The sequence below is a fragment of the Erpetoichthys calabaricus genome, chromosome 1, assembly GCF_900747795.2.
Source record: "Erpetoichthys calabaricus chromosome 1, fErpCal1.3, whole genome shotgun sequence".
NCBI lineage: Eukaryota > Metazoa > Chordata > Cladistia > Polypteriformes > Polypteridae > Erpetoichthys > Erpetoichthys calabaricus.
This window is the reverse complement of record NC_041394.2, coordinates 162,902,507-162,927,365: the sequence shown is the minus strand read 5'-3', so window position 1 is coordinate 162,927,365 and position 24,859 is coordinate 162,902,507. Positions and strand designations below refer to the sequence as shown.

Here is a 24,859-nt window from a genome sequence, read left to right as displayed (position 1 = left end):
CGATTGGAGCTTATTTTTAAGTAGGAATTCCAGCCTCTCATAATTGGAGTAAATTCACTTCTAGTTACAAAATCAGGGTCTTATCAGAGGCAAGTTCTTCTGTCCATCATTGTTGTTACTCATCGATTTACAGCTTTTTGTTCTTGCTTGAGTATATTTTTTCTGGTTCAAGAAGTCTGCAGAAGAGAGCACTCTGCAAAGATGTCAATTCAATTCTGATTTACGCCTTTGTTATCAGATGAAGCACAGACAGATCCTGGTACAAAGATTTCAATCACTTACTTTTGAACGTAAGCTAGGCGTTTGGCACATTTGGATTTCTGTTAAATCTGCTGCCTTACAGACCTGGTGTGCAAATAAAACCTTGCAGAATGGGCAATACTTTTTCTCCTATAAGGGCACATCTTAGTACTATTGACATAGCATTTATATGCCAATCTATGGGAATGGACAATATAGCCTAGAGAGGTGGTATACAAGAAGAAGAGGAGAGGGACCAGTATACATCCCTTGGGCACCTCTGTGCTTGCCTAATGTAACTTTGATATCTCTCCTCTGCAGAACACACAGTGAAATTTGAGAGTAATCCCAGTGATGCTTTGATTAAACAGACAGACAGACAGACAGACAGACAGACAGACAGACAGACAGACAGACAGACAGACAGACAGACAGACAGACAGACAGACAGACAGACAGACAGACAGACAGACAGACAGAGGGTGGCAGGGAGAATGTGGTGGTTTTGTCAAAGGCAGAGGAAAGATTATGAAGGATGAGGATGTATAACATGGTAAGTAGCCCTAGTCCTAACATATCAACAACAGTCAGTGGAGCCATCTCAATAGAATGGCCTCTCCTGAAGCCTTATTCTTGTTAAGATTGTGTTTAAATACTATATCCCCTCCTCGAACCGCCACCTTATTGTGGTGTAGGGGTTTGCGTGTCCCAATGATCCTAGGAGCTCTGTTGTCCGGGGCTTTATGCCCCTGGTAGGGCCACCCAAGGCAAACTGGTCCTAGGTGAGGGATGAGACAAAGTGCGGTTCAACACAACCTCCTATAATGAACAAAAAATTTGGACGGCGTTTTCCCTTGCCCGGATGTGGGTCACCGGGGCCCCCCTCTGGAGCCAGGCCTGGAGGTGGGGCTCGATGGCGAGTGCCTGGTGGCCGGGCTTTCACCCATGGGGCTCGGCCAGGCACAGCCCGAAGAGGCAACGTGGGTCCCCCTTCCCATGGGCTCACCACCTATGGGAGGGGCCAAGGAGGTCGGGTGCAGTATGAGTTGGGTGGTGGCCGAAGGCGGGGACCTTGGCGATCCGATCCTCGGCTACAGAAGCTGGCTCTTGGGACATGGAATGTCACTTCTCTGAAGGGGAAGGAGCCTGAGCTACTGCGCAAGGTCGAGAGGTTCCGGCTAGATAATATTGGGCTCACCTCGACGCACAGCTTGGACTCTGGAACCAATCTCCTTGAGAGGGGCTGGACTCTGTACCACTCTGGAGTTGCCCCCGGTGAGAGGCGCCAAGCGGGTGTGGGCATACTTATTGCCCCCCGACTTGGAGCTTGCTCATTGGGGTTTACCCCGGTGGATGAGAGGGTAGCCTCCCTCCGCCTTCGGGTGGGGGGACGGGTCCTAACTGTTGTTTGTGCGTATGCGCCGAACAGCAGTTTGGAGTACCCACCCTTTTTGGAGTCCCTGGAGGGTATGCTAGAGGGCATACCTTCTGGGGACTCCCTCATACTGCTGGGAGACTTCAATGCTCACGTGGGCCATGACAGTTAGACCTGGAAGGGTGTGATCGGGAGGAATGGCCCCCCTGATCTGAACCCGAGCGGTGTTTTGTTATTGGACTTCTGTGCTCGTCACGGATTGTCCATAACAAACACAATGTTCAAGCATAGGGGTGTTCATATGTGCACTTTGCACCAGGACACCCTAGGCCTCAGTTCGATGATCGACTTTGTGGTTGTGTCGTCGGACTTGCGGCCACATGTCTTGGACACTCGGGTGAAGAGAGGGGCGGAGCTGTCAACTGATCACCACCTGGTGGTGAGTTGGCTCCGATGGTGGGGGAGAATGCCGGTCAGGCCTGGTAGGCCCAAATGTGTTGTGAGGGACTGCTGGGAACGTCTGGCAGAGCCCCCTGTCAGAAGTAGCTTCAACTCCCACCTCTGGCAGAACTTCGACCATGTCCCGAGGGAGGTGGGGGACATTGAGTCCGAATGGGCCATGTTCCGTGCCCCTATTGTTGAGGCGGCTGACCGGAGCTGTGGCCGTAAGGTGGTCGGTGCCTGTCGTGGCGGCAATCCCCGAACCCGTTGGTGGACATTGGCGGTGAGGGATGCTGTCAAGCTGAAGAAGGAGTCCTATCGGTCCCTATTGTCCTGTGGGACTCTGGAGGCAGCTAATAGGTACCGGCAGGCCAAGCGGAATGCGGCTTCGGTGGTTGCTGAGGCAAAAAGTCGGGCATGGGAGGAGTTTGGGGAGGCCATGGAGAACGACTTTCGGACGGCTTCGAGGAGATTCTGGTCCACCGTCCGTCGTCTCAGGAGGGGGAAGCAGTGCAGTGTCAACACTGTATATGGTGGGGATGGTGCGCTGCTGACCTCGACTCGGGACGTTGTGGGTCGGTGGGGGGAGTACTTTGAAGACCTCCTCAATCCCACTAACATGCCTTCCAATGAGGAAGCAGAGCCTGGGTACTCGGAGGTGGGCTCCCCCATCTCTGGGACTGAGGTCACCGAGGTGGTCAGAAAACTCCTCGGTGGCAGGGCCCCAGGGGTGGATGAGATATGCCCGGAGTTTCTCAAGGCTCTGGATGTTGTAGGACTGTCTTGGTTGACACGTCTCTGCAACATCGCATGGACATCAGGGACAGTGCCTCTGGATTGGCAGATCGGGGTGGTGGTCCCCCTCTTTAAGAAAGGGGACCGGAGGGTGTGTTCCAACTACAGAGGGATCACACTCCTCCACCTCCCTGGAAAAGTCTATTCCGGGGTTCTGGAGAGGAGGGTCCGTCGGATAGTCGAACCTCGGATTCAGGAGGAACAGTGTGATTTTCGTCCTGGTCGCGGAACAGTAGACCAGCTCTACACCCTTAGCAGAGTCCTGGAGGGTGCATGGGAGTTCGCCCAACCAGTCTACATGTGTTTTGTGGACTTGGAAAAGGCGTTCGACCATGTCCCTCGGGGAATCCTGTGGGGGGTGCTCTGGTAGTATGGGGTACCGGACCCCCTGATAAGGGCTGTTCGGTCCCTGTACAACCGGTGTCAGAGCTTGGTCTGCATTGCCGGCATTAAGTCGAACCCGTTTCCAGTGAGAGTTGGACTCCACCAGGGCTGCCCTTTGTCACCGATTCTGTTCATAACTTTTATGGACAGAATTTCTAGGCACAGCCAAGGTGTTGAGGGGTTCCGGTTTGGTGGACTCAGGATTGGGTCACTGCTTTTTGCAGATGATGTTGTCCTGTTTGCTTCATCAGGCCGTGATCTTCAGCTCTCTCTGGATCGGTTCGCAGCTGAGTGTGAAGCGGCTGGGATGAGAATCAGCACCTCCAAATCCGAGACCATGGTCTTCAGCCGGAAAAGGGTGGACTGCCCTCTCAGGGTTGGTAGCGAGATCCTGCCCCAAGTGGAGGAGTTCAAGTATCTCGGGGTCTTGTTCACGAGTGAGGGAAAAATGGAGCGTGAGATCGACAGGCGGATCGGTGCGGCGTCCACAGTAATGCGGGCTCTGCATCAGTCTGTCGTGGTGAAAAAGGAGCTGAGCCATAAGGCAAAGCTCTCAATTTACCAGTCGATCTATGTTTCTACCCTCACCTATGGTCATGAGCTATGGGTAGTGACCGAAAGAACGAGATCGCGAATACAAGCGGCTGAAATGAGTTTCCTCCGCAGGGTGTCTGGGCTCTCCCTTAAAGATAGGGTGAGAAGCTCAGTCATCCGGGAGGGGCTCAGAGTAGAGCCGCTGCTCCTACGCATTGAGAGGAGTCAGATGAGGTGGCTTGGGCATCTCATCAGGATGCCTCCTGGACGCCTCCCTGGTGAGGTGTTCCGGCATGTCCAACCGGGAGGAGGCCCAGAGGAAGACTCAGGACACGCTGGAGGGACTATGTCTCCCGGCTGGCCTGGGAACGCCTCAGGATTCTCCCGGAAGAGCTAGAAGAAGTGGCCGGGGAGAGGGAAGTGTGGGCATCTCTGCTCAAGCTGCTGCCCCCACGACCCGACCTCGGATAAGCAGAAGAGAATGGATGGATGAATGGATGGATGGATTAAATACTATATAATAAAAAGAGGAGTGACTTTAGGATTAATACCTAAGATACATCAATTTAAAGTTTACCTAATTTTGTAAAAGTTCTTCTCATCAAAATCCCTTAATCCCAGTGTTTAACTTTCTTGGTATTAACCCCAAACACAACTCGGCTCAGAATTCTATGCAATTACAGTTAACCTCGAGTCAGGCTCAAGATGACGTGTAATAATATACTTTATAGTGTTATGCGGGTCTGCTCCGAGCGCCAGCTATTTAGGGGCGTCCAAACCACTGTACTTTCCTTTTTTTTTTGTCCCTTGAGGAGGCGCAAAAAAAAAAAAAAATTCTTTCAGCTTTGGGGCGTCAAATTTTTCACCGCCCTGGGCAACATGATCTCCAGCTACGCTACTGATATATAGATATTAATTTAATTCACAAATTTTACAATAAATTTTCATTTTTTATTATAAGTATACATTTATTATAAGTATAGATACATAAAAACTATACTATATTTACTTTTATGCAGTCTTAATAATTATTATAACATAATGACTGATTAATGTGATACCTGCGCTTGTTTCAATGAACACAAAAGTTTTATATTCGGATCAATATTTGACTGCGCAACCCGAAGTTCTTGGTCAAGATCTTTTAAGCATGACCGCTTATCATTTTTAATTAAAACAAGAGTTGTTTGTCTTTTTTGGTGTAACTGGGATGGTTTGAATTTAGATGGCGATTTAGTTTACTGGGTGCCATTGCCTCGTTTGATAGCTGATTGCCGCAAATGATGCATTGTGGCTTTGGAGCCGTTTCGTCACCACACCACGAGAATCCATATCGAATGTAGTCTTCGTTGTACTTCCTTTTCACAATCTTCTTTGTTTTTTTTGCAACACTTGTGCTGGGTTCTTCATCATCTGTACATGAAGACGAATCTTTTCCATGTAAAAATTTATCCATATTTAAAGGGGTATAAAACTAAATATGAATCACACGAAGAACGTTAACCATACACAATTCAGCAACACAACTAATAGTAATGAATGATAACTACTGTCGCAAGACGAGTGAATGCGACGTAGCACGACTAATACGTCGGCTTGAATTGAATCTAGGTGAGGGCATGGAGCGCTCTGCCTATCAAAGCATACTACGGAGTTGTCTGGCGACTACGTAGGGCCTAATTTGTAGGCGACAGGCGCCAGGCGATGGGATTTATTATTTCAGAGAAATGACACATAAAATTATGAAACCTTTAAAAGGCTATTTACGCGAATATTTCATTGCACGTATTCTCGTTATTGTGTTTCTAAGGAGGACCGTTGAAATATTATTTAGTTAGAAAATTGTCTTATTTGACCGCGTCACACCTGTATCGGCTCAAGGCACACCAGTGTGCCGTGGCACACCGGTTGCGGAGCACTGCTTTAACATACTATTAAAAAAAAACAGTTATTAACTATGTCCAAAAACTCTTGTTGTTTTGCTCTACTATTTTGCAAGGTTACCCTTGTTAATATTTGGGAAATTGAAGTCTCTGAAGTACCTTCTTATTGTCTGGCCTAAATTGCTTTTTTAAAATAATTAAAAACATGTCTCTTGAAACTATTATCTGCAGTGGAGTTTACAAGAAGACAGGTATTTAAATACAATTTTACACAAATTTCAACAAATTTCTTGTTTGCGCTATATTTTCTACAATGTTTATTTTTCTATGTTATACTTATCCCCATCTCTAAAGTTTACCCAGGTTTCTGATATTGCCATATCATCATAACATATGGATAATTATAACAGCATATAACTTCAACTCAATTTATTTTTATTCTTGATGCCCCTACTATTAAGGCAAGAAATTTCTAATGTAGTGCTCATTTTTGTTTGGCTTTTCAATGTGGATAAGAAATTTCAAAGTTATTCAGTATAGTTGTATTTATACTATTGTTCATCTCTTTATGTGAAGTTCTAAACAGTTTAAACAGTAACATAATACTCGTATGCCTCCCCAAAACACCTCTTGTTAAAATGCAATGCTTCAAAATGATACAGGTCCATTCTGTTCAGGAAATGTCACAATGCTGGACAATACAGCTTTTCAGGCCACATCTGGGAAAATGTGTCCTGTGTGGATCTTCATATTTAAAAAAATTACATTTGTAGTACTAAAGGAAGTTCAAAGAGAAGCCTCTAAACTGATTCATGGATTAATGGTTTGAGCTATCAATAGAAACTAAAAGAATTTAACCCTTTATGATGAAGAAAATGCAGACTAAAAGGTGACATAATAGGTGTGTTTAAAATGATGGAAGCAGTTAGTTGGGTAGATGCCAACTACTGCATTACAATAGATTCTTCAACAAATACAGAGATAGAATTTGATTTAAAGCAGGAATTTTTAGTAATAGAGTATATTGTAAAACTGTGGTGAGTGGTAATACACAAGTTGTCTTTAGATGAAAGTAGTATTCTTTTCAAAAAATATTCTTATGTTCTTTCACATAGCATTTTGGAAACAGATGTGGTTTTACTAAATCCAAAGATCAACTCAACAAAAGAAAAAATGCAGTTTCAACACCAAACATGAGTTTCAGCAAAGTATGGCTGACATATATTACCTTAGGATCTCAGATTTAATGTTAGTATATCTGCCACAGGTTCTTTTAATACTGACATTTTAGTATTAAAATGCCAAAATAACTATTACTAATAATAAGTGAGTTATGCCTCACTAAGATTTGTACCGATGCTCAACCCTATAAGCAGAAGCTTTCATTTTTTGATCAAAAATTACCATCATATCAAATATTCAAATTTGACCCAAACCACATGTTTATGAAAGATATACATGTTAACAATCACCTACAGTACTAAGTTTTATGTAATTTGTTCTAACAATATTTATAGTTATCGTATTCTTGTAATGGTCAGCCAAACTATCTAACATAAGTGGGTTCACCCGTTGATTTCATTTGTGAAACATTTCACATTATAAGGCCAACATTTTTCACATATGAGTAGACTTACATTTCATTTGTTAGGCATGCTCACATTTTTTGAATTAATATATTTTGAAGTAATATAGTTTTTGCTTTTAAATGATCACAGATATATCCATATCACCCTTTTTATTGAATCCATTTAACAATCCATTCATTCACTCATTCATATCACAAAGGCTACACAGAGAGCCTCAAGATTGCTGCAGATCAGGGGCCTCATGTATAAACAGTGTGTACACACAAATGTTGCGAATGCCCATTTCCACGCTCACATCACGAAGTATAAAATCTAAACTTGCCGTAAAGCGACGCACATTTTCATGCCAGGTCAATTCCTTCCATACGCAAGTTTCCACTGAGTTTTGCAAACTGGCGGCACCCAGCGTGAAAGCAGTACTACTGTTCCTGTGTGGTTTCCCTTTATTTTTTAGATTCACATCCCTGATGCGGCTTTATCAAATACCCTGAAATTAACCGCATATTATTTTTTAGTTCAAGGCATCTGATTGTAATCAACCTGTAACCATATAATTGGGCACTGAATGGTCAAACTATTCCAAATACCATAGCCACTTTAGAGTTGTTACTATCAGTGCTCCACTTGGAGTATTTTAACCTAGTGTATCTGAGTGTGGAATCACAGCTATACAGCAGCTGATCGGAAGGCTCTACCACAGATTGTGTCAAGAGCAGGAGAAATATCAGGATAGAGCTTCTAGCACACGCCGCCTCAGCCATGTGCACAGTCTATTTGTACGTCTCCCATTCAGCAAATGCTCCAGAGCCTTTCCTGTATGGACCTTGTGGTTCAGAAACAGTTTCATTCCAAGAGCTATAAATGCACTCAATCAGTCCATCAAGTGCTCCTGGTAGAACTGTTTATACTTGTAAGTACAATTACCTCACTGTAAACTTGCATTACAGTTGTAATATTGCACAACCTGAGCCACTGTATAATATTGTATATTTTTCAGTTTTTTATCCTATTATTATTTTTGTTGTTGTTATTTTACCATTTTATAGGAAAATATGTTTATGGAGGATTTGTATATTGAATCTTATTGTATCATTCAATAACAATAAAGGAATTCAATTCAATTGAGAGTGCGTATTTACATATGATGACGACTGGATTCTAAGTTGATTTAGATTTTCAGGCGCTATCTTCTTGGAGCTCTTCATATCATTTTAAAGATGAAATGCAGTAAAGTATATATATTACATTATACAGATAAATTTTTAACTTCATTTAAATAATGTACATTGTTAATGATTAAATATGTAAGGACTCAGTGGGCAGCAGTAAGTGATGAGCTGGCGCCCCGCTCAAGGATTGTTCCTGCCTCGCGTTGTATGCTTGCTGGGACTGGTGGAACCTGGATGGATAGATGGATGGAATAGAGCTGATTGTGTGGTGATTGCTTATTTGGAGAAAGAAAAGGAAGGACAGGAATCGGGGGTTAGTACATTTGAAAGAGACAGTACTGCTGCAATAACTTATTTTATTGAGGGTCACGCATGGTGCAGCAAGCATGTTGCAGGTGGCAGGAACAATCTCTGGAAGGGGCGCCAGCTTGTCGCTACCAGTGCGCCAACGTGCCTCAATGTTTTATACATGCATTAATTTCTATCATCATGAAAATTATATTAAGAATACATCTTAGTATTTAAATTGTTCAGAGAGCTGTAACATCATTAATGTAATGCATTCTGTGTCCTGTCAGCGTATAAAATTACATTGAAAAATACATAGAATATGAAGCATTTAACCTGCCTTTAGCTACGATGGGATTTGAGAAACTATTAAACGATTTTAAGATGAAGTTTATGACGTTCTGCTTTAATGATAAAATAAACTATGTGATTAAAGTGGAAATTTCAACCTTTTTTCACATTGTGTCCCAGTTTTTTTTTCTTTTTTCTGTACCCTAATATGCTTCCATATGACACTCAGACGGTGAGCTACGACTTGCCTTTTCACGGTGACTTTGATATCTGACCAATTCTTACTTATTTCGGGTACATAACATGAAGTTATGGGAAAGAGTAGTGGAAACTAGGTTAAGAAATAAGGTGATGATTAGTGACCAGCAGTATGGATTCATGCCAAGAAAGAGCACCACGGATGTGATGTTTGCTCTGAGGATGTTGATGGAGAACTATAGAGAAGGACAGAAGGAGTTACATTGCGTCTTTGTGGACCTGGAGAAAGCATATGACAGGGTGCCTCAAGAGGAGCTGTGGTATTGTATGAGGAAGTCAGGAGTGGCAGAGAAGTACATAAGAGTTCTACAGGATATGTACAAGGGAAGTGTGACTGTGGTGAGGTCTGCGGTAGGAGTGATGAATGCATTTCAATGTGGAGGTGGGATTACATCAGGGATCGGCTCTGAGCCCTTTCTTATTTGCAATGGTGATAGACAGGTTGACAGATGAGATTAGACAGGAGTTCCCATGGACTATGATGTTTGCTGAAGACATTGTGATCTGTAGCGAGAGTAGGGAGCAGGTCGAGGAGACCCTGGAGAGGTGGAGATATGCTCTAGAGAGGAGAGAAATGAAGGTCAGTAGGAACAAGACTGTGTGTAAATGAGAGGGAGGTCATTGGAATGGTGAGGATACAAGGAATAGAGTTGGCGAAGGTGGATGAGTTTAAATACTTGGGATCAATACTACAGAGTAATGGGGATTGTGGAATAGAGATGAAAAAAATAGTGGCGACAGGGTGGAATGGGTGTAGAAGAGTGTCAGGAGTGATTTGTGACAGACAGGTATTAGCAAGAATGAAAGGGAAGGTCTGCAGGACAGTAGTGAGACCAGCTATGGTATATGGGTTGGAGACGGTGGCACTGACCAGAAAGCAGGAGACAGAGCTGGAGGTAACAGAGTTAAAGATGCTAAAATTGTCACTGGGTGTGACAAGGATGGATAGGATTAGAAATGAGTACATTAGATGGTCAGCTCAGGTTGGACAGTTTGGAAGACAAAGTCAGAGAGGAGAGATTGCGTTGGTTTGGACATGTGAAGAGGAGAAATGCTGAGTAAATTGGGAGAAGGATGTTAAGGATAGAGCTGCCAGGAAAAAGGAAAAGAGGAAGGCCTAAGAGGAGGTTTATGGATGTGATGAGACAGAACATGCAGGAACTGGGTGTCACAGAGCAAGATGTAGAGGACAGGAAGATATGGAACAAGATAATCCTCTGTGGCAACCCCTAATGGGAAGAGCCAAAAGAAGAAGAATAAAAAGACTGTGCGACTTTCTGAACTTGAACTTTCGAGTTTCTCCTCCACTCTGTCACTCGATCAACTTCCTTTAGTTGTTTATATCACTGCTTAAACCAACAAATAGTACGTTTTTCCTTGCCTCTACTTGGTATTCACTGAAATTCTTCTTTTTCCCCTGTGCTTTGCCATTGCCCTTTCACAGAACGCAAAATATAAGGGAAAATTTATATTGATTTGCATATTCAAATAGCCGGAATTCTGAAAGGAGTCGGGGTGGGCCCGGAAGCACGTGCACGAGTGTTACTTTTCACGCTGACTGGGATTTATGGAGTGGAAGAACGTTGAAGTTGGCGTACGCACAGATTTATGCATTTGGATTTTTTTGTACGTACGCCATGTTTTAGTGTGAATTCTACGCACGGCGTTATGTATGAGGCCCGAGGAGACTGGGTCCATGGAAAACATCTGTTTATTGGTCACAACCCCAGCTGGGATGCCTTGGCCAGTGTGCATGATTGTCAAAAGATCCAAAACACCCTATAATGCCAGCTATAAGCACTGATGATGACCAAGAGCCATGATCTGCCTCTGTCCATCATTTATTGGTCAAGAGTCCTCATTCTGCAAGAAAACATGAAAACATATCATTTTTGGGTATTTATTCAGCATTTAATCCTGGTTCTCATGAAATCTAGAAGGGCAATGCTGACCCTTTTGCCATCATACCAACCTAATCTAACTGTTTTATACAGTCAGTAGTTCTGCCTAATCTGACAAGGCAGACTTTAAAACATTGATTTGGCAAACATTTTGTGGCAAATCAAAAGCATTCAACTCTCACCAAGGTGTTTCCAGGCCTGGCAAGAGATATAATCTCTCCAAAGAGTCCTGGCTCCGCCCCAAGGTCTTCTTTCAGTTGGACATGCCCAAAAAAATCTCCCCAGGCAGGTGTCCAGGATGAATCCTAATCAGATGCCTGAACAACCTCAACCAGATCCTTTTTATGTGGAGGAGCAGCAGCTTTACTTTGAGGTGTTCCTGAATGTTTACATTTCTCACCCTCTCTACAGCTTGAGCCCAGAAACCTTGGGAAAGAAACTTATTTCTACCACTTATTTCCATGATCTAGTACATTTGGTCACTACCCCCAACTCATATACAGTATATAGGAGAGGGTAGGAATGTAAATCAACTACAACTCACCAGGAGAATGTCCGCATCACTGTGGGCACTGCTGTGATCGGACTACCGATCTCCCATTTCCTTTTCCTCTCACTTACCCGATACTTAAACTTTTTTTGAAGCAGCACCTCAACTAAAATCCATAGAGGGCATTCCACCATTTTCCATCAAAGAATTATGACCTCAGACTTGGAGGTGCTGATCCTCATCTTGACTACTTCATACTCAGCTGCAAACCAGCACAACATGTGTGTAAGGTCACAGCCCAATGAAGGGGCCATTGAACTGGCACCCTCCAACTCCTTGGATGACTTTTCAGAGAAATTATGAGCAGGATTAGTGACAAAGGGCAGCACTGGTGGAGTCCCACACCCACTGGGAATGTGTTTGACTTACTGCCGGCATAGCACACTAAATTTTGCTCTTGTTGTACAGGAACTGAATAGCCCTCAACAGCTGGCCTGGTAGCCCATAGTCCAAAAGCTCCCACTACATGACTCTCCAAGGGATGTGATTGTACGCCTTTTCCAAGACTACAAAACACATGGTTGCGCATTCTCCCATGAACCTTCCAGAATCTTTCTAAGGGTAAAATGCAGGTCCAGTATTCTGTGCCTCTGACTAAATCCTCATTGTCCCTCCTGAATCCAAGGCTCAACCCACAGCCAGATCCTTCTTTCTTGGCATTGGCCTTTCCCGAGAGACTAAGAAGTGTGATCACCCTAAAATTGGAACATAACCTCCTTTTCCCTTTCTTAAAGATGGGGACCACTAACCCAGCTTGTCAATCCAGAGACACTGTTCTTGACCTTGACATAATGCTGAAGAGGTGTATCAGCCAAGACACTATCACCCACCAGAGTCTTTAAAAACTCATGCCAAATATCATTCACCCCAAGAGCCTTGCCACCAAGGAGATTTTTTTTTAGTTGCCTCAGCAACTTCAGCTCCTGTGATGGGCGAGTCTCCTCTGAGTCTGCTGACTTTGCTTCCTCGAAGGAAGTTGAGTCAGTGGGATTTAGTAGGTCCTTGAAATGCTTGCTTCACTGCCTTGGGATTAATAAAGTACCTATCTATCTATCTATCTATCTATCTATCTATCTATCTATCTATCTATCTATCTATCTATCTATCTATCTATCTATCTATCTATCTATCTATCTATCTATCTATCTATCTATCTATCTATCTATCTATCTATCTATCTATCTATCTATCTATCTATCTATCTACTGTATTCCAATGTGAGGTCAGCAACACATTATCTTTGCTATAAACTGCATAGGTGAAGCACTGCTTCTCCCTTTTGAGTCACATGACAGTGTGCCAATATTGCATTACTGGTTAGCAGGTAAATTAAAGAAGAAATTGAATAAAATTTTTAAAAAATAGGGCACCTGTGAATTTTTATTTTTGGCCTCCTTAAAATAAAACATTACTTTTAGGAGGAATGCTTTAGGTCAGGCATGTCAAACTCACTACCATTGGTGGGCCGCTTCGACTGCCATACATGCGTCAGCTGGCTGCACTGTAACATACTGAAAACTTTAAAAAATGTAACACTTAAAGCTTAAAGTTTAAAGAAAAGCAATTTATTTCCATACAATCTTCGTACAACAGCGTACAATTAGAGTCTTAGCCCCTTAGCTAGGTCCTTATATTATTATATTATATTCATTATATTATATTCATTGCTTATATAGGAGTCTTACAGTGTCTTGAGCGATGTGGGGTTTTGGTAGCTTTCATTAACGAAAACAATTGCTCATAAAGGTAAGTGCTTCCGAACATAGACAGTACTCTTGATGCCAACTTATGGATCTGCACATACGAGGGTGGCAGGTAAGCATACAAGCCTGGCACACCAACTTCATTGTATTTTGCCTTCAGAATAGAATCTGACTGCAGTTCAATCAGTTCTCAGGCGCCTATTCTCAGGCGCATTCTCAACATTGTAAGAGTATGGTGACGTAAACAGCGCAAAGTCCTGTTCGTGTGAACTGAAATTACGAAAACGCTCACTGAATTCATTGCTCAGTAATTCAAGATGGAAAACAAATCCTCCAAAAATCAAATTTTACTTTACTAAGTTTACTTCAAAGTTTATATTGTAAAATAAGCCGATATGCAAAAAGCCCCCTGACCTACACTAATTTTACAAACTCAAAATCACAAAAATTTTTTAATAAACAACTCACCAACTTTTCGCGTCCACTTCAGATCTTCAGCTGTAGTCTGCACTAACTTTTCATTACAATACTAGCACAAAATTACATAAAACTAGAGCAAAAAAACGTGAAAATATGCAAGCTATTACTACTCGTGATGGTCAGTTATGCCCAGTGGCCGGTCTCAGCAGCCCAGCCAGTAGTGATGCCTGCCAGGGGTGGCTCTAGGCTCGTGGCAGCCCTGGGCAGAAAAAGAATTGGTGGCCCCTTCGCCCGCCAATGTCAATATGGTATCTTATGCACGGCGGATGGCCACGTCCGTTGCGGACACTGCATAGCTGCCTCGTGCTCATGACACGCTTCTATATGCGCATGTCCGTAACTTGAAAACCAAGTCGCGGCCCATGATATTTTCATTATGGCAGAACGTTATAATATTACATATAGCTTACTGCTCCGACTCGAGTGACATTAGTAAATACAGCATACTAATTAACAAGAAACACAATGTTTTTCGGCCACATTGCCATCAGCTGTGTCATTATTTTCTCTTTCTCTTTTATATTCAATATATATTGGCGTGGCGGCCCTGTGCAGGTGCACAGTTTGCACATGCCTAAGACCGCCCCTGCTGCCAGGCTGCAGCAGCCTAGCACTCATTAACTTTGGACAAGGCTCATGGCTATACTAGCAGATGACGTTTCCAGTACCGTAATGCCATGGGAAAACGCGCTTTTGTCAGAAGTCAGAAGTAAGAAAAGTCAATAAGTAACACCGAAGAGGCAGAATGATTCAATCACAAATGATAGTAATCATTTTGTACAAGTTTAGTGCTAACTAGGATCTGTCATGCGGGCCGCACAGATTTCTGTTGCGGGCCACATGCGGCCCAGGGGCCGCGTGTTTGACATGCCTGCTTTAGGTGGATCTGATTTCTTTGTATCTCTGTTATTCCTGGTACAACATTAAAATTGTCATTTCAGGACAGTCATTTAGTATCCACTTTAAAATTAACCTTAATAAATCAGGGATGTATGGAAGGCATTACAAAATCAATCTTAGGCAGAAAATTAAAATTTCTTACTTTACCATTCATAAAACAAACTAATCCTCTGAGTTTTCTGAACCCAGTTTATCACATACAGGAATGCAGAGACAAAGGGCCTGTTATGGCCAGGTAGGAACTAGGTCTTGAAAGGCCATTTCATCAAAGAATGTATGCACATATCCACATATCAAATGAGAAATGCCAATCAACCAAAATGCAAGCCTTTAAACCACAGAGCGATTATGCAAACTCCTTGTCAAAAAGCACCACTGCCAAGAAGAGAACCAGCGTACAAGCACTATGGCACTACATTAAATTTTACCATGCATAATAACAAAATAGTAATAATCTGAATTAGAACAAAAAAGAAATTAGTATACTGTATGTATAACTGGTTAATGACAAACATGTTCTATAAAGTTGGACTTGTTCTAGTTTCAGTGGATTTATAAATATATTTATGTCAGCATGAGTCAGCAGAAACTGGAAAGTTGGTATTAGTTAGCCAATTATGCAGTATCTACTTAGCAGCCATCTTTCCCTTTCTCTGTCCAACCTATTAAATTAATTAACTGCTCAAGTGGCTTTTGCAGTACCAGAAAAATATCACATGAGATAAGATCAAGCTGAAAGCTGTATCATTACTGCCCTTATTTTCCAAAAGATTTTGGTTGTAAGGGTTCTTCAGAGACTGTATTTGGAGCTGTATGTGCAATTGTCATGTAGCAGTACTATAATCTTTGCAAAAACAGCTTCCTTATTAAAATGGATGGTTTAAAAAAGGTATGGTATACTCTGACAAATTTAGAGAACGTAATTCTTTAAAACTCTTAAGGGAATTGGTAAACAACAACTAGGTAAATAGTGAAACACATACAGGTACTTGAGGAAATACAGTAAATGAGAATTTGATTCAGGATGGCAAATCTAATTGTTCTTTCTATAAAAAAATTGACACAAAACAAACAAACAGCTAATGTAGTTGAAGGACACACACTTAGCGTCTTAATATTCTACTCAAATAACATAATGTAAAATCTTGGCTAATCAAATGAGCAGGTAAAACTAAATGGTTTAATTTCACTTGTTTAATTCCTTTTGCTTTGATTAGTATGAAGCTCACAAGACAAATGTAATAGGCAGTATGGTGTGTTTCATAAAAATATTTTAGTTACTTAATTCAACTCATTTATATAATAAAGTGCTCTTTACTGGAAACATTTTCAAAAAACATTAATTTATTTTGAGTTAACTAGTATACTTGGCCAAAGATAACTCAATGTTAATGTACATTATATTTGTTGAAATTGTGGCCTAGTGACTAAAAAGTTGTGCTAGGCAATAGATTAAATCTCCATTCTTGACACACTGTCAAACAACTTAATGTGATTGTTCTTAAAAGGAAATGGAGACAATGGTACTGTATAAATAAAGTGTTTTGCAATAGTAATCGTTTTCAAATGAGCTCAATGAAGTCTTTCATTTTGTAAAAAAATTAGCCTTAAGGTTATGATTTACCAGAAGAAAAAAAAAAAAAAAAAATATATATATATATACATATACAGTAAATGTATATACATACACATACATACATACATATATATACACATATATATATATACATATATACACATATACACATATATATATATACATATATACACATATATACACATATATACATATATACATATATATACATAAATACACACATATATACATATATACACATATATACACATATACACATATATACGTATATACATATATACACGGAGTGGTGGCTCTGAGGCTAAGGATCTGCGCTGGTATCCCGAAAGTTGCCGGTTCAAATCCCCGCCACTGCCAAAAGAGATCCTGCTCTGCTGGGCCCTTGAGCAAGGCCCTTAACCTGTAATTGCTCCAGGGGCGCTGTACAATGGCTGACCCTGCGCTCTGACCCCAAGGGGTATACGAAAACTACCAAATTCCTAATACAAGAAATTGTATAAGGCGAAACAAAGAACAAAAAAAAAGATGTTATGAGGTTAAAACTCCTTATTAACTTCATAGTACTGACAGCTTGAAGTTGTTTATTTATTTAAAAATAGCAAATAGATAGCCTCACTAATGAACAGAAATAACTATTCAAAACTAAACCATTTAACACCCTTTTTAATTTTTTGCCAAGGAAGAGATTGAAGAGAATTACTGTGTACTGGACTGGATGGAAATTAAAAACATGGCAATGCCATTAATTCTGCCTGGCTTATTTTATTTTTACAATATATAGTGTATAATTACTTAAATGTAAAATACTCACTCTTGTGGCAGGCAGCCGGGACGCCCCTGCACTGTATCTTCAGGGGGAGCAGCCCTGGACGGGTGCAATACCTCCCCCGGATGCTAGATGGCTGCTCCCCTGGGTTGGAGAGGTGCCTCGGGTTCCTGCAGGGCTCCACAGGAATTGGAGTTGGGTGCAGCCCTGTTGGGTCCCACAGGCACCGCCAGGGGTGCTGCAGCTGGGACTCCTGCGCCCCTTTGGGCCATGTATTCACCACACCCAGAAGTGCAGCCAGAACACGGCAATCAAGCACCTGGAGCACTTCTGGGTGAACTATAAAAGGGGCCAGCAGCCACCACTCGAGAAGCCAGAGTCGGGAGGTGGAGGACAAAGCTAGACAGGAAGAGTGGTGGTGCCAGACGAGTGTTTGTGTTGAGTTTAAGTGCTTTTGGGACTATGTATTGCCTGTGGGGTTCACGGGGAAGATGTGCCCCACTGGTGAAGAAAAATAAAAGTCTTGGTGCTTCCGAGTGAGTCTGTGCCGGGTCGGGCGCTATACAGCATCTACTTTCACACTCTCTTGGCCTGTAATATGTCAGAATCATTTCTGCAAATATACTATAGCTGATAAAAAGTCTTTTGTCTTTTTGTAACTGAATCCAGAATTCTCTTTCTTTGAAGAAAATTAGGGCCATGTTTTACAATAAATTTTAATAATATATTTATATGGTACCAGCACAATGAAAAAAAGAATCTGTATCACTACATCAATACAACAATTCTGTTAGTAACTATGAAAGCTGCAAATGACTTTTTTGTTTAGGGGGTTATTAGGGATCTTTATAGGAAACAATACCTAATAAAGAAGTAAAGTTCATTACTACATTTAATATGCTTAGCAGTAGTGAATTTCTCATTTGTATTAAACTCTGAAAACCTTTTTTTTTAAATTTGCCTGTTGAAGTATAAACTGTTCTTTTCAATGTGAAAGTTTATTAATCAATCATACTTTATGGCTATAATTTATGACAGTTTGTTTTGTATTTTGCTGTAAAATTGAAAATAAAACTTTTGTTATGCTGTCTTCAGATGAGTTTCACTCTTTAATGTAAAAGAGTATTCAGTGTAATATATGATCTCAATGCATAATGAGAAGAGGAGAATAATATAAATAATGATGTGTTTAATAAAATTTACATTTTATTATCAATACAATGAACAGTATCGACTTAAATATTTATTAAGGGCAAAAAATCATAATTCCAAATCTGTATGAAAATAACTATAATTAGAAAAAATTGCAAATTTTAATATTTCACTTTTTTAGTCATCGTCAAAAGGGCCTGAATGAGACTAAAATAACTAAAAAGGCAAAATCTGAGTGATGCTGCATTAATTTATATATCAACAAACTATTAGGATATTTGAAAACTTTATACTGTACGTACTACCAAGTTTATCTAGGCTTTCAGTTATAAAACATTATTGCCCTTCAAAACTAATCAGTAAAATGACACACCCAATCCATTCTCCCTGTAGTAAATTCATCTGAACCATTAAATTTTCCTTTTTACCTCCTTGTCTCTCTCTAGTTCAAGACCAGCCTCCATTAGGTTTCTTTCAAACTCCTCTCTCCGACTCCTCCTTTCTTCTTCTAAGGCATCCTGTGGGGATAAATCCATAACCACCTGTTGCGGCTGCTGTTGCTGCTCGGAAGCTGCTTGCTCATAATTTTTGTCCTCTGGGTTTACTGAGTTGCCATTAGAAATGAGAGCAAGCCCATGAGAAACTGAGGAGGTGTGATGTGTGATGTGTTTTCTGTAATGATAAGCCAGCACATAATCCACTTTCCTTTTCCCATCACTGAAAAACAATCCATTTTTGCAGTTTGGTTGCTTTGCATCAAAAAAATTGTTAACAACCTGAAAGTGAGAAGACAATTATACAATAAAGTTATGTTTGGCATCTCATTAATCACTCATGCGTTGCCTTTGTTAACTTATTGCCAATTTACTAAATATTACATAAAATATATCTGTCAGAAATACTGCAGAAATAGTCAAATACTATTTAAACAGTGCATTCTTTTTCTGAACCAAGTCACTTGTTGGCTCATTTGTGTCTACATGGAACTGTGAACTACCTTGAAAGCAGCATTGTGTTCACTGCATGAGAAACCCAGTAGAACTGAATACCATAGAGCCTCTCATGCAAAAATTCTCTGACATATTATAAACCCTTTCAATACATTTACTTCCATCTTTGTTACTATACTTCTTAAAATATGTTTACATTTATTGCTGTCTATGGATTTTTACTCTAAACAATATTTGACAAACACTGACAATAGCATGTATGTAAATACTTTAACAACAGGTGTAACATTTACTTTTTACACATATGTATATCTCAATCTAAAAACTAAAATATGTAAATTTGATTAAATATATACTTTCTGCTATGCTGCATTCAAATACAAGTATGTAATTTATTTTCCAATATGACATTCTGTCAAAATGCACTGCATATCAAAGCATAACAACACAAAACTTTTTAAACATATAAATATTGTACATGCATTTACATATATTTAAGCACTTACTGGAAGTGTTTGTAGATTTAGGGGCTCCTGCATTTTTCTTCTGACTTTTTGTCTTTATATATTTCTGTTTTACCCACAATACTTCACAGTTCCCTAGTCCAACTTGAAAACTATTTCCAATCCATTGCTAAACTTTAAAATTTGAAAAAGTACAAATATTTCCAGGATAATCATGGACCCGTTGTTATCTCTGTTTAGCCTCGAGCAGTCAACACACATTCGGGTGCTGCGCTCTGACTGATTATCACAAATCTACCTGGATTTCTTTCCTCTCTTGGATCACCATAGCAACGCAGACTAATTGGGATCATCCTCTGCTGGGAACCCAAAGGTGCCACATTATTATTTGAATGTGTTATACAACCTGTTCCATATTGCAACACCAAGTTCCGAGTAAATACTACCTGTGAATTAATAAAGTTCCTTTGATGCATGTACGGGGGATGAACATCTTAACTTAATAATGCTTACATCCATTACATGATACATCCTTTGAACTTGTCAGATTTATTTAAAAACAAACAAAAAAAACTCTCTCTTCATACACATATTCAACAATCTAACTTTAACAGGCTTCAGGAGTTAACAGTATTTTACTGTAGAAAAGAACTTACTGAGCTACTGTGGTCCTGAATGTAGTTTGATGGATCAAATGTCCCATGTAATGTGCTGAAGCTTCCTTCTGGAAGGTAATGTGGCAATGTAAGATACTTCACACTATGAATTGAAGAAGATTCACTTAAGGCTTGAGTTGCTTCTCTGTATTCCACATCAGTAGTGCACAGTGGGATATCTAGTTAGAAAAAAAAATTGTCTGTAAAAAAGTGAAACTCATGTATGAACACAATATGTTAGTTTTCTACAAACGCTATTATTTACTAAAAACATGCAAATAATTTAATAAGTGTTTAGTTAGGATATGGAGTTTCATGCACCATTGAGTTTTATAAGTTTTCAATTTGCCAATGTCCACCCTGTTGTAATAGCAACACTCCTAATTTCACTCATTATTTTATGCACCTTTTCCATACTAAATAAGTGAGTCAGTAATCCGTATGATGAGTAAAGAGAAAATTACTTTAGGATGGTAATCACACTATAACGTCTCTACAGTGCCTAAATTTACAAACAGCTCCACCTTATGTTTATGGCACCATAACATAACATTCTGAAACGCGCAATTCAATTTCCAGTTGCGGCAGATCAGAAGCCTATCCTGGCAGCACATGGGCACAAGTTAGGGAGCAGCCCTGGACACGACGACAGTCTCTCGCGCCGCCTGCTTTCCCACATATACGGTACGTTAGATCACTTTGACATCACCTAATAACCGAACTCTTTATAAGCGGCTAGGGGGATGCTGTCATTAAAACGTAATAGCCATTGAAAAACTCTCAAACACCTTAGATGAATTGCCGAACTTCACATGGACAACGACGGGTGCTGGATTCAACCCCAGCACGCTAGATTCGTAAAGCAAGCACGGCTATACTCTGCAACATTGCTCATGAAGAACAATAAGCAAAATAATGGAAACTGTTAATGCAGACACTTTGATTTTGTAAAATAGTATCCCGCTGACTTCTTCCCCTGATATATAATTTTCCGTTCCTCACAGTCCAACCTCGAAAACGAGCCAGTGGCCACGTGCCCGTGTTTTAAACTGGTATAGTCCGTGTGTCACTTGACTGGTGAGATTAAAAGTCCCAGTTTACATGGTATATGTCTGTTTGGGACAAATAATGCTGTAGTATATTTAAGTATATATGACAATTGCTCACTCGGACAATTTGTTTTGGGGCCCCCAAAAAGGCGGGGGCCCTAAGCTATAGCTTGTGTAGCTTATACGTAAATCCTGCACTGTCTGTTGCCTTTCAAACAGTTACTTTACGGCTTTTAATAGGTGCGTGATCTTCGCCTGCATGTCCCATTAGTACGTCAAAATTTTAATTATAATAATGATGTGTTGTTGGATTAAGTTTTTTTATTTTTTTAATTATGTTCTTAATGTTTTCTGCCTTCGCCTAAAGAAGCATTAGTTGAAATTGCTTCTAAACGTTTACATTATTCACTATTTTTTTATTGTGGCTTATCTTATTAAAGATAAGACCTAACGATTTCCATCAAATGTAAATATTTATTTATCAGTTTCTGTTCATCACATCTAGTGTGTATCGCAAGGTAGTAACCAATTCTGGACAACAGGATAATTCTACTCGACCTAGGCAAGCTGCTTGAAGCCTCATATAGATCAGGCTAATGCAGATTCGTCAAGTAATCGAACTCTCTAACGCTGGCTATTCAGGTTTTCCTCCCACATTTAAACATGAGGAGAATGGGCAAACGCCATCTAAAAAAATGAACGATCTGGAAATTACATCCACAACACCTGCAGACTGCCACATTAGCAATGTCCAGACTTATAATACTTTATAAAGAGGGTTAGTATCAGGAATGGCATCCAGGTGTAAAGGTTTAGCCAAACCTTTAATAATGGAATTAATCCTATTTGCGAAGGATAATACAAAGACACGCATTCAGTGCGACACATAGATTTCTGGTAAAGATTTATCCAATAACAATATACCTGTACGAGGAGTGTTGAAGAGAACATTAGAACCAAAGTATTATAAGTCTGGACATTGCTAATGTGGCAGTCTGCAGGTGTTGTGGATGTAATTTCCAGATCGTTCATTTTTTTAGGTGGCGTTTGCCCATTCTCCTCATGTTTAAATGTGGGAGGAAAACCTGAATAGCCAGCGTTAGAGAGTTCGATTACTTGACGAATCTGCATTAGCCTGATCTATATGAGGCTTCAAGCAGCTTGCCTAGGTCGAGTAGAATTATCCTCTTTTCCAGAATTGGTTACTACCTTGCGATACACACTAGATGTGATGAACAGAAACTGATAAATAAATATTTACATTTGATGGAAATCGTTAAGGTCTTATCTTTAATAAGATAAGCCACGATAAAAAAATAGTGAATAATGTAAAGGTTTAGAAGCAATTTCAACTAATGCTTCTTTAGGCGAAGGCAGAAAACATTAAGAACATAATTAAAAAAATAAAAAAACTTAATCCAACAACACATCATTATTATAATTAAAATTTTGACGTACTAATGGGACATGCAGGCGAAGATCACGCACCTATTACACTAAACGTAGATCAGATTGTTTAAAAGAACAAAGTAAAGACGTTCTGGAATATAAATAGGGCTAAAAATAGAACTAACTTTAACAATTAATTTTAAATTATTTTACATAACCCTGTTTCTATCGGAGCCCTGCGCATTTTTCGAAACATTAACTTTTCCATATTGTGAAATCGCAAGGTGTAACCAGTAAATCCAATGGATCAAACGAGTAAAAAGGTAATTTCACACTGCTTTCAGAAAAACTGAACAGTATACTATTAACAATATTATTATTATTAACAATATTATTAACTACGAGCAGACTTAGCTCGGTGATTCAAACAGCTTTATTATGGAAAGGCAGAATGAATGAACAACTGTCATGTTTAAAAACGGACTAAATGTTACTGGCTGTAAAGTTCTTGCTTTAAATTTCGGTCCCGTTGCTGGGTGCAAAAGGTTACATTTAAATGTTTTTTTTTCCTGGTATTCCGTTTCTCTCTAACATCCTTAGCACGTGATGTGGTTAACTGGCTGCCCGATTTGGCCTGGCGCAATCTGTACATTACTATAGACAGACTTTACTCTGTTTTAAACACGACACCGTTTCTCTAAAATATTCTGTTGCAGAATACATCTTTCTTTTTAACGTGTTAAACAAAATGTGTCTACAGTAGACACATTACGATCGGTGTCTGACAGTTTAGTAAGGCAATGTAGTATTTTGAAGAGCAGCAGTAAGCTTTGCTATTATTAGAAATCACAGCGTGCGGTAGGCCTACATGCCGATTTGCAGTGGCACTGAGTGTGCTTTATAGCTACCCAACTGACCAGTTCTTTTGAAACCAGTGAACTGTAGCTCGACACAAATAAAATGCAACATTTAAACAAATATTTTACCTGGTCCCGCGTCAGCCGATCAATGAAATATTTACAGAGATTTATACATTTTGTGAAGACATTTGTGTTTATTGTACATCGAATTTTGCAGATATTATACAAATATTGCAGCTCATAACTTGAAGACAACGATTATAAATACATTGTAAAAATAACTGAATTTTAAAAAATTAAATGCAATATAAATATGCATTGTTATTCAACTACGTTCATGTTTGCGCCTTTACATTAAGATAATGTGAAGTGTTGCTTAAACGACTTAAATAAGCATTGATGAAGACAGATAATTCTTTGAAATAACAATAAAATGACTATATAATTTTGTACCAGACAAAATGTTTCCAGTGCCTGTTATTCACACCATAATGTAGCTAATTAATAATTTCAGTTAAATTCATTCACTTTTAGAAAAATAAATAATAAAATTCAGAAGTACATAATTTCAAACTGAAGATATAAACGGTTAGTTTACGTTATACATCTTAGGATGACAACGCCTTCTGCTGCTATCCCTATAGACTCTTTGGCATGATGAAATCGTGAGGGGAAATTAAAATGTTTTTTATCTGTTGAATCTCAAACTGAATGGCTAGCCGAACCACAAAATCTGCTAGGGCCCTTCTACTTACCGCAGCTATGCGAGTTTTTCTCCATGTTGCGTCGGGCCAGCTCAGGACGCTGATCTGTCTGATTGGTAATAGAATGTGGCAGAGCTGTTACTGTGTACAATCTGCTTCTCGTTCTGTAATGGCTTAATTTGCCAATAGCTTTGCCGGCTAATTCCATCCCCACTTGAGTAGGCTTTAGGTAACGTAAAGACAGTAGCTAATTGGCCAGACCTTCTGTTTCGTTAATCATAAAAAGCATGAGGAGGGCGGCATACCTTGAGACTTCTTACTTTCTTTGCAGGTACCGTTGTCCACATCCACTAATTTAAACATCAGGCCAAATAAAAGGTTAGTCTTCCTTTATTGTAAAATTGCTTTAAAACGCAATGCAAACAGTTGAATTCCCTTTGATAACATAGTAAGTAAAACATTCTTTTTTGAAAGCAGGAAATTAATTTAAA

The 24,859-nt window shown here is 40.0% G+C and overlaps 1 protein-coding gene across 3 annotated transcripts in view; it reads right to left on the bottom strand.

The window, feature by feature from the left end:
- LOC114652500 (anoctamin-2-like) overlaps positions 1-24,546 on the bottom strand; it is a 406,460-nt gene extending 381,914 nt beyond the window's left edge. For 2 of the 3 annotated variants that reach the window (XM_051920300.1, XM_028802904.2), the window contains exons 1-3: positions 24,420-24,546; positions 20,367-20,545; positions 18,725-19,072 (exon numbers count right to left, since the gene is read on the bottom strand). In XM_051920300.1, coding sequence (XP_051776260.1) covers positions 18,725-19,072; positions 20,367-20,545; positions 24,420-24,444 — 552 coding nt within the window. In that variant the 5' untranslated portion in view covers positions 24,445-24,546. Of the gene's footprint in view, positions 1-18,724; positions 19,073-19,752; positions 19,976-20,366; positions 20,546-24,419 lie in introns of those variants that run through there. The other variant, XM_051920313.1, reaches the window with a different exon arrangement.
- Between the last annotated feature and the right edge of the window lie 313 nt (positions 24,547-24,859).